The 11,291-nt window shown below is 39.2% G+C and overlaps 1 protein-coding gene across 7 annotated transcripts in view; it reads left to right on the forward strand.

The window, feature by feature from the left end:
- Kcnc2 (potassium voltage-gated channel subfamily C member 2) overlaps positions 1–1,107 on the forward strand; it is a 173,985-nt gene extending 172,878 nt beyond the window's left edge. For 4 of the 7 annotated variants that reach the window (XM_051172836.1, XM_051172833.1, XM_051172841.1 and 1 more), the window contains one exon: positions 934–1,082. Coding sequence is in view for 3 of the 7 variants with exons in the window: in XM_051172831.1 (XP_051028788.1) it covers positions 934–1,028 (95 nt within the window). In the remaining 4 variants the exon portion in view is untranslated. Of the gene's footprint in view, positions 1–933 lie in introns of all 7 variants that reach the window. The other 3 variants (XM_051172831.1, XM_051172838.1, XM_051172842.1) reach the window with 1 other exon arrangement.
- Positions 1,108–11,291: the final 10,184 nt, after the last annotated feature.

Raw genomic sequence — 11,291 nt, forward strand, 5'->3', positions numbered from 1 at the left:
GTGAACATCAAAGGTTACCGATGTTCACTAAAGGTTTTTTTTTTTCTACTAGCCTTAAAATTTGCATCAAAGGACTAACCAGATTTTCCAGGCAGTGTTTAATCAGGTGCTTCATCCTGTGTGTTGTTTCTGTCTGTCTGTCTGTCTTAGCCTCCTGTGTTAATTGTATTTGCCATCTGTCTCCATAGAGGGTAGATGTGCCCTGATAGGCTCTTTAACCTTAGTACTGATCTCCCTATCTCCTCTCTCCCCTGTCTTCTTTGCTACTTGGAGCAGCCTCTCTGCTCTGTATCTAAAATTAATGATGCTCTGTAGACTACCTAAACTAATAGGCACTGTGAATCTTTTTTTTTTTTTTTTTTTTTTTTTTTTTTTTTTTGATGAGCAGGACTGAAGCAGCAATTTCACCATAGTACTTGGTTGCCTATTACAGTGGTGGTGTCTACTACCTAGCAACCAGAATTCATCACTACATTCCAGCAAACATCCCTAGGGAGGTTTTTGCAGTCTGGAGAGAGGATAGTCTGTTTACACATCCCTACCAAATGCCATAGCGAACGTGTGTCTGATAGTTTGGGTATGCGAGGGAAGAAAGAAATGCCATAATGTAATTGCAGCACAGACAATACTTTTGATGCATTGGTCCTTAAGATTGTTGATGAATTCCTAACTCCCATGCTTATGTTTGATAAGAAGGCCATTGTCACTTTTGTTATTGGCTACAGACATGTGCTAGTCTCCACTCCCAAGCCCTAGAGCATGAGCTGCATGTCAGAGATCTTGTACAACAATGCATTTACCCAGACGTAAATATCAGAGATTTAGAGATACCGTGATTCTTTTGATAACACCACTCATAGAATGCTATAAATACTCAGAGATTTATGGTAAAGGAATTAATATGCTGTCTGGTGCTGCTGTTATTGACTGCAGTGTTGTACAGAATTTATCATGGATTTTTGACTGCTGACAAAGGGACAGTGAGATTTAGCCATGCCAAGGATTACACTGGAAACTTCTGCTACTGAACGTGCCCCGATGTGACCAGTTTGTACCCAGAAGCGGTTCCGCATCTCCAGGAGGCATTTAAAGCTTATAAACGAGTAGTGAAATGGTGCTCGCCACGGGAAATATTCTGCTTGTCAACTGACCAGTGTCCATGAAACAACTGTAAATACCAACGTGCGCGCATGGGTCAGGCCCTCTCAACAGTCTCCAAGCACAGGAAGCCACATATGTGATCAACATCCGAGAAGCTTCAAGTGATGCCCACGAGGGGCTGAATAGGCCTCATGTAGTTTTGCTGCGAATTACGGAAGACCACGGATTCAATGTAGTATAGGTGTGTTTTCATATCTCTTATTTGAACATTATGTGTTGGATCCACAAGCACTGATTGCCTCACTCTCTTGCAAACCCCTTATCTATCAGCTTGCCAGCCATGTGGTAAACTTTTAGTGTCTACATATGAGTCTGACTGTTTTTTAGTCAAGCATTCATTTAGTTCTGGAAAGCTGTTACTATCTGACAGAAATCCATCAGCAGTATTCATAGTTTAAGTATTTTGTCCTTGTTACCTCAATTATAAATATTAAAAAATATAAATTCTGGCAATGAGAATATTTTTTTATTAAATGATCAAAGAAGATGTCAGTATATAGTAGAATATTATCAAATTATATCCTAAAATGTCTATTTTGCATAAAAGAGATATTCTTCAATCAATTCCTTCTCTGTGTGAGCTTTGTGGCTAATGTAGCGTGTTACTCTTTAGCCCTGCTGTAGTTGAAACTGTATAAGAGTTTTTCATCTCGCTTAATTAATATGTCCAGACTCTACTAGTTCCCCTGGGATTCTGAATATACTATATAACCTAACTATAAGCCCCTGTGTTGTGTACCTTCTGTGACCATCTCAAGGTGCATGCCTAACCTTGGTGATAAAGCCAATGGACGTGTTACTAACTGAATTGAAGAATAAAAGACAAATGAGCTGGGGACAAACTTGAACCCGATCTGATTAAATGATTCGTCTCCTTCTGTGGCCTCCTTCCTGTGTGTGTTGCTGTTTCAGCGCGCTTTGCTATTGGGCTTTGTGGGTCTACCGCACACTCATACCTCCCAAGGAGGTTGGGAACGAAGTTCTTCTAAAACACTTAAGCTCTCGTTTTCACCCAAATCGTAGAAACACAGCTAACACTTCCCGTCTCTTTCTGGTGTCTTGCTTTCTCTGTCTAAATTTCTCTCTTAGAAAAGTATAGAATTACTTATTACTGTGATACTCAATACTTATAGGCAATTTTATGTTTAACGCTAAAGTGTCACTTTGTATTTCTGATTTGTCCCATTTCTGGGGGCAGAAACCTTTGATTGAATTTTATTAGCAGTGTAATGTTCATTTAGCCACAATTGTCCTCACAGTAGTTTCCTACATCTTAAATATTTACTGAACTTCTTGGTGTAAATCCTGGTTTAAAACATGCCTTCTGTCTTTGGATCGCTGCTTCCTCCACATGCTGTACATCGCTGGCATCCCAGCCATACTGCAGCGATATGGATAAACTCACCATACACATTTCTATAACACCATCCAATGGTTGGAGAGAAAAGGAAAGGCATTTAAAATTTTTTTTTCAGGCAGAAAAGAATGTGGACAAATCCAACTTTTTTTATTTTATTTATTTAAACAATGTATCTGCATGTGATTTTCTGTGTCTAAAGCTGTTCAGTGCTAATGACTAAGAGACAGGTTGAGTTTAGCAAAGGGGGATTTGCAGGTAGAAATTACATGCAAAATGTTATTAACAATGATGTTCGGAGGAAAGATTTACTGTGAAAAAGTACACTATGTAATAAAGTGACAGCATACACTTCTATCGGTAGCAATTATCACCAAAAATTCTTTTTTTAATTTACATTTATTTTTAAAAATGTATTCACTTTACATCCCAGTGGTAGCCCCCTCCTTAGATTACTCCCAGTCATCTCCCACCCCCACCTTTCCACACTCCCTTCCCCTCATCCTCAGAGAAGGGGAGCCTTTCCTCCTACCAACTGACCCAGGCCTATCAAGTCTTACCAGGACTGCTTACATCCTTTTCCTCTGTGGTATGGTAAGGCACCCCGCCAGGAGCAAGTGATCAAAGTGTAGGCAACAGCGTCCATGTCAGGGATAGCCCCTAGTCCCCTTAATAGGAGACCCATATGGAGAATGAGCTGCCTATCAGCTACATCTGAGGAGGGCATCCAGGTCCTCTCCATGCATGGTCTTTGTTTGGTATATCAATCTTAACCACTACCACCCTCCCCCACCACTACCACCACCACCACAACCACCACCCTGTCCAGATTTGTTGGCTCTGTTGGTCTTCTTATGGAGCTCCTGTCACCTCTGGGTCCTTCTGTCCCCACATTCATCCATAGGATTCCCTGCATTCTGCCCAGAGTTTGGTTAAGAGACTCAGCTTCTGCTTTGATCCCCCATTGGGTGGAGTCTGTCAGAGGACAACTGTTGTAGGCTCCCATGCTGTTCCCTCTCATTAACTGCTTCCAGTGTCTATTCTATTTGTCCTTTTGAATGAGGGTTCTTATTTTAAAAAATGGGAATAAATCATTATAAGTGAAGAGCTGATATATTCATCTTTTTAAAATAAATCACAAGTGGGGACCAGTGCAATGCCTCGGAGGGTAAGGGTGCTTGCCACCAAGACTGACAGTCTGAGTTGAAACCCCAGGACCTACACAGTAGTAATAGAAGTGACTCTCATTCTGTGTTCACTGACTTCCATATGCAGACTGTAAATAAAATATAAAAACAAACAAATCATCAGCCAGACTGAAGGATAGCTTCTAGTGAACTTACCATAGAAAGACTCTGGAGAACTTAAAATCTGCTTGAAAACATTTATACTTATGAATCATTTTAAATATTAAAATCCGTAGGAGTTGAAGTTGGTTAAGATATGTCACTTGAAATTTTCCAATTTTCACTGCCCAAATAAAAGTTCTAAAATTTGAATATATTAAATGATAGATTTATATTAACATTTCTATTGTGGGTTCAGTGAGATTAATATCGATATAAAATTCCATCTCATTCATTCTTAAATGACATTTGCTGAGATATCTATTTCTATTGTTTTCTAACCCTAACTGGGAGAATTAGTATGACAACATTAATTTTGTCATTACATTATCATGTCAAAGTGATTAATGATGGAGTATGTGATTCGAACATTACATCAACATTTTCAAAGTACAGGGGCACCTCCATTCAGAATCCCAGATAACTTAACAAGTGTTATTTTTAAAATAAAATGTTTATTCTTCTATAGCAGAAGGTGCAGAGCCCCTCTGGCTCATCACTTGCATGCACATGCGGTCTCCAGCACTTTGAACAGTCCAATATGCTTCAGCTGGGGAGTCCAGGTCCACACACTGACATCTTCACACAAAGTCCATGGATCACAGTAGAGTTCACCCTAGGCACTGTGCATTCTGTATTTGTCCATGTGCATCATATTATTCATGCATATGAAAATATGTAGTACTGTGTATATTCCTTCATGGTACCACACAGAACCATTTCATAGCCTGAACAAAGATCCTTTGTTAACTCAGTTCAGTTTTCAGAGGAAGAGTCTTTCATTTACTGATATATGCTGAAGGTAATTTTATACATTTTCGTGTCTTTTTTTTACTTTAAAAAATATTTTATTAATTTATTCATATTACATCTCAATTGCTATCCCATCCCTTGTTTCCTCCCATTCCTCCCTCCCTTCCATTTTCCCCTTACTCCCCTCCCCTATGACTGTGACTGAGGGGGACCTCCTCCCCCTTTATATGCTCATAGGGTATCATGTCTCTTATTGGTAGCCTGCTATCCTTCCTCTGAGTACTGATACTCTTCAAGCTATCCAAAAGATAGAAATGGATGGAACATTACCAAATTCATTCTATGAGGCCATAGTCATATTGATACCTAAACCTCACAAAGACCCAACAAAGAAAGAGAATTTCAGACCAATTTCTATTATGAACATTGGTGCAAAAATACTCAATAAAATACTTGCAAAATGAATACAAGAACACATCAAAGATATCATTCACCGTGACCAGGTAGGCTTCATTCCAGGCATGCAGGGATGTTTTAATATACGGAAACCCATCAATGTAATCCACCATATTTTCATGTCTTGATATGCCTCTTAGCTTCTTGTTCCTGCAACATACATTAGAGTCACTCGGAAAAAGAGAACCTCAATTCAGGAAATGCTTCCATCATATTGGGCTGCAGGCATATCTGTGAGGACAATATCGTGATTAAAGATTGATGTGGGGGCAGGTGAGAATTCTACCTTCTGTCTCAGACCTAGGGGAAGGGAATGGGGTTTAAGAGGGAGGGAAGGAGGTAGGAACGGGAAGAGACAAGCAAAGGGACAACAATTGAGATGTAATTTAAATAAAATGAACAAATAAAAAAAAGGACTAATGTAGGATGGATCAGACCACTGGGGGAGAAACCACCCCTGGGAAGGTGGTCTTAGGTATATAATATATGAAAGCAGGCTGAGCAAGCCATGGGGAGCAAGCCAGTGAGCAGCACCCCTCCATGGCCTCTGCATCAGCTCCTGTCTAGAGTCCTTGCTGTTTCTTCCTTCCATTTGGACTGTGATTTGAAAGCATTAAGATGAAATCCTTTCTTCTTAAGTTGGTTTTAGTGAGTATTTTATCACAGCAATAGAGAAGAAAATTAGAACAGATGATAACCTATTTGATTTTAATATCCAGTCTTTATATGTGCAACAGGTTCTTCACTCATTTAGAGGTACTTGCAATAGACTGCCATTTCTAGAGAAACAGTACAAGAAGAACACACACACACACACACACACACACACACACACACACACACACACACACACACACACACACAGATTTATTTTAGCATATTGGCTCATGGAACTATGGGGGTTCAGAATTCTGAGTCTGGTATTTACATGCCGGAGGTGGTGGTATATTTCCTCCGTGAGTCAGAAGGCCTGAAAACAGTACTCAATTTAAGTTCTAATCTCAGTCTAAAGTCCTAACCACTGAAGAACAAAACTGTAGTCCTAAGGCCTCAGAGCTGGTAGTATAAAGTCCAGATCCTGTGGCCTGAGAAGACTCATGTGGCCGCTCAAACATTCAGTCAGGAGAGCAGTCTACCCTTTCTCCACTGTTTTATTCTATCCAGTCACTCAACAGATTGGTTCATGCCCACCCACACTGGGGAGGGCAATCTGCTCCCCTCAGCTTACTGGTGTAAATGTTAATCCCTTCCATAAATACCATCAGAGACACATCCAGAAATAATGTTTAGTCAGAATACTGGTCCAGGGAAATGACACATGGAATCTAGAGCTAGACGTCTGCTGCTTGGGCGTGGGAACTAACTGTGCTCTAGAGCACTTACCGAGAACGTGCAAGGCCTGAAGTTTGCTCCTCAACGCTTAGAAACCAAAGCAAACCAAAACCAACAGCAACAAGCTCCCCTCCCCCGCCATGTTCAACGTACCACCTTTAACCCAGAAGTAAGTCTTAAAGTGATACCTATCCTTCAAATAAGGAGAAGAACAAGTTGTAATTCTGACTGACATTCTGACATTGGCCCTTGTATTCCCCATTGTTCCACATCTGGAAATCAACCAACTACAGGTGGAAAGTTTTTAAGAAAGTAATTGTTTTATTGCTAAGTGTGCAAACAACTCTTTTGCAATGATTCACTAAATAATAGTCTAGCAACTTATAGATCGTTTACATTATATTAGTTACACAAATAATCTATACATTACTGAACACATAGGAGAATATATTCTGACATAATGCAGAGCCTTTTGATAGAAAAAATTAGAGCATACATGGGTTTTGTCTCAGGGGGGTGGTTTTGTGGCCCTAATTCCTCACAGATACCCTGTGAATTCCTATGTGACTGACTAATATATTCTACTTTCATTTGAAAAATGTACTAAATCATTCTCAAGAAAAGGTGACAAAATCCTTAGGTGGTGATTATTTTTCTCTGTACTATCCAACAACTCAAATACCATGCTCTAAAATTAACAGTACTTAAAGGCTATGATATAAAATTAATAATATTTCAATACTGGATAAAAAGCCATTATGTGTCATGAATAATTATGAGGGAGTAAAATGAGAAGAAATAAGTTATGCCTTATATTCATATGTATGAACATGCATGAAAGTGAGGAGAGCGTCCTGACTGACTATATAGTCAGGGTTGGGCATTATAACTGCCCTCTCCCACTACTCTGCATTCCTTCATCAAGTTGTGATTTCTTGTAGGGTGACACAAACCTTCATTTCTTAAAGAGTTAAAACATCTGCAGACCTGTAGTACTGAGGGAATTGTATTTGGCCTTAAAGTTAGTAATCAAACACAATAATGAGATGCCATATGAGATGTTCCAGATAACTTCCCTTGATAATCAAAACAAGTCACCCTTGCTAATATACTAATGTTCGTCTTTGCCTTTTCATTAATAAGAATGAAGAAATCAAAGGGCTGAAACAGTAGTTTTGTACTCTGGGGCTTCCATAGATGCCTAGTGTTTCCTCAAGCAGAACATAAAGAGAGATAAGAAAACATAAAATTTTTTTATTGGGTCACTAGTAGTGGGAGTGAGTGGATACCCACATTTCTCCCCTTGACTCCTGGATCTATGAATCAAGGTCCTGAAATAAAACAAAGTTGGTGTAGTGTCAGCATACATAAAGCCTTCTGGGAAGACCGGCAACTTCTTGTCACCCTAACAATGTTATAAATGAGCATTCAAAATATCATTCACAACTATGATATGGCAGTTGCTTCTGGACAGTGAGTTCTGTGACATGAATCTATGGATAGGCATTCTATCAGAGCCCAGATGTAGTTTAGGTAAGAACACTGTGTTTAAAAGGGGTAAATCCATGTCCAGAGTGCCTGCGTGTTTCAGTAAAAATAAAACACTGCAACAAGGATGGTGGAGGTTGCCCAGGATACTCAACTCAGCACCAGACAGCTGTCTGACCATCTCCTCTGATGAAATGATGCTGCGTCGGCAGGTGAGTGTTGCCCTCTGCCGCTGGAAGATTGAGCCTTCAGCAATGGCTGGCGCCATGTCAGTCTTGGTGAGTAATAACCTGCCTTGCTGAAGTTGTAGATTTATAATGTAATATTTTATCACTATAACAATAATGGCTGGTAGCTGGAGGAAAAGACTTATACTGACTTAATGGGTCGTTCTGTGAACTGACAATAAAATTATTTTCTTCCTGTGGTTACTTTGTGGTGAACATTTATACTGGGTACAAATATCCACATTTTCCTTGTTCAAAATGTATAATGTACACTCATAGATGTCTACCAATTTTCTCACCACCAATTTTCCTAACATACTATTTCAAAGTTTATTATTGTCTCACAAAGTTATTTGCCATATACCATATCACCCTGCAATTACATGTCTGGGTGTAGTTCTTTCCAAGAGAGAAGAAATAGCATATTCACTGTGCAATGTATTTACACTGAGAAGATTTTTATTCACTACTTCATTTAAGAGATGTCCTAGGAAAAATGCCTATGTACCACATCTGTCCACTCTCAGGCTGTGCCAACACATACATGATGCTGAATAATCAATAAACTGTGCCAGAATCTTATCTCACCTTGCCAACTTATAGTAGGAAAACTCTCATAAGTGTCACCTAGAGGAAAAGGCGTTATAGCAGTCCACTGACATTTGTGCTACTACATGTGATACTTGGCTTTCAGGGACTGTTGGTCCGAAATTTTATACACCAACCTCCACTCATTAGCAAAGCATGGCTCATTCCCAAATTAACATCTCGGTGTGCCGACACACAGTTCATGCATGCAGGTAAAGTTGCATAATGCTGTGATGGCTATATTAGCTATTTCACTTGTTACTGTGGCAAAATGCCAGGGAAAACTAACTAGGGAGGAAAAGGTTTATTTCAGCACATGGTTTGGAGAAGATACAGTTTTTTTTTTAATGGTGGAGAAGGCATAGGATGGACATGTAAGGTAGCTTGCCAGACTACACCAGCAGCTGGAAACAGAGGGAGGTGACTGCTGGCCCCCTCTTTCTGTCTCAGTAAAACGTTTTATTTAGTTTGGAGCAGTAGCATATGGGACAGTGTCATAATTCACTGGGGCAGATTTAAGTTTGGGGATAATTAATCTTTTTTTTTGTCTTTGCTAAGACACAAATGCCCCTATGACATCCAGGCTAGGTCTTCCCTCTTCACTGAAATGATTCTGGAATTTCTCTCAAGACATACCCAGAAGTGCATCTCCTGGGTTATTTCAAACCTGATCAGGTCGACATTAGAAATTAACTATCATAAAAGTGGTATGTGGGTGAGCACTTAGTTTCCGAATGCTGCAAAAAGAGGCTAAGATGTGTTTCATATAATGCGAGTATTCATCTATATGATATGGCACATGTTTTACTCCAAAATTCCGAGAGTTCTTGTGATAATTTACCCATGGTTACTGCCAGGTTCCAAAAACAAAATTCCTAAAGGTCACTAACACACCAAGTGTGATCATGTCCATCCTATTACAGTGACGTATTTGTCACTGTAGTTTACACAATGACCTGGGCCTGTCCCAATGTCTTCTGTTTCCCTAGGTCCCACATCAAATTTTCAAGTGTGTGGATCATGTAGCAAATACAGAAGAATAAGACAGCCACATCGGTTATATGCTGCCTCCAAGTTATAGAGAGGCTTATTAGTGCTGAGACTAATTCATTTTTTGGGGTGAGTCGGGGAACAGATGTAACAAGAAATACTTCACTTTGGAAAGAATATCTTGACACAGTCCATAACACTGAATATCTAGAATATCAGTTTTGTTGGATAATGTTCCTATTTGCTGGTGTTCAAAGATTCCTTAGCAAATATGCCAGGGTACTAGCTACTTCCTGCTTACTAGATCAAATCAGAATAATGCTATTGTCACTATGAGTAGAGTGATATCTTGAAGAAGAGAAAGGTGATTGAGTTTATGGCAAAATTATGCCAAAAGTCTTGGAATCTGAAACACTCCCGATGTGAAGACATATTGGTGGTCTTGCCAGGGGAAACCAAGCTGCTTTTAATGGGAACAGGGGTGGACATTTGTCAGAAAGTAGCTGAATTCTAGACATGTTAATTTTCTCAAACAAAAACAAAAGTAAATATGAGAGAGCAGCCTCAATTAAAATACCTACATGATCAGGTTTATAAGAATTCATTGTCATTTTCCAAGACCCATTTTTTCCATAGGTCGGAAAGGCTATTTGAATGGAAATACAGTAAGACTAATCCACATTATTTCTTATGTTTTTATTTTTGAGGTTATAATTATATACTTTTCCTCTTTTCCTCCCTCCAAGCTTTCCAATGTACACTCTCTTGCTCACTTTTAAATCTATTTATTTTTTAATTATTGTTTCATATATATGTATTACACACACATACACATATTAATCACACACACATTATATATGATCACACCAATCAGTGCAATAAGTACAATCCCTTCAGAAACACGGTCACTTAGTTTTACTAACAGTTCTAATGGCTTCCACTTTATTTTTCTCCCCACAATAGTTCCCACTTTACAAGTCAGCAAATGAGTGCAGAAATTCTGTTAGCTGCTGAATGTATCTATCCAAATGAGAAGAGAAGGCCCCAGCAACCACTGGAAGAGAGACGTGGTCCAAAACTATCAGTTGGCCAACTTCCATAAACCCCTACTTTGACTGGTGAAGAGTAGCTTTGGCTTTGTCCTGGAATTTGTTCATTCCAAGCGTTAGCAATGATGAATAAGGGTCTATGTACATTTATGTGCAGTTTTTTTTTTTTTGTTTGTTTTTTTGTGTGTGTGTGTGTGTGTGTGTGCTTATTTGGGTAACTGCCAAAGAGCAGAACTGTTGGGTCATGTGCAATGAGTGTTTGTGGGGTTTCATCTTTTTAGGTGCATGTGTGGTGCCAAGGAACAAACTCAGGGATTTCTGCATACTAGATATGTATTTTCCCACTGACTTGCATCTCCAGACAAAAATCTCTAAAAATTATTCTCTTACCATATTATCTCAACTATAGCTCTCTTTAATTTATTGTCTTCAGTGGGAGTTATGAACAAAGGAGTGTGGGCCACCTTTTAAAATGTCACTTTGAGTTGAAGTTGTAAATATATTAGATTATTAGCCACAACCTGACTGTTTCTCTTTAAAAAAT

This window comes from Acomys russatus, chromosome 31 (assembly GCF_903995435.1).
Source record: "Acomys russatus chromosome 31, mAcoRus1.1, whole genome shotgun sequence".
NCBI lineage: Eukaryota > Metazoa > Chordata > Mammalia > Rodentia > Muridae > Acomys > Acomys russatus.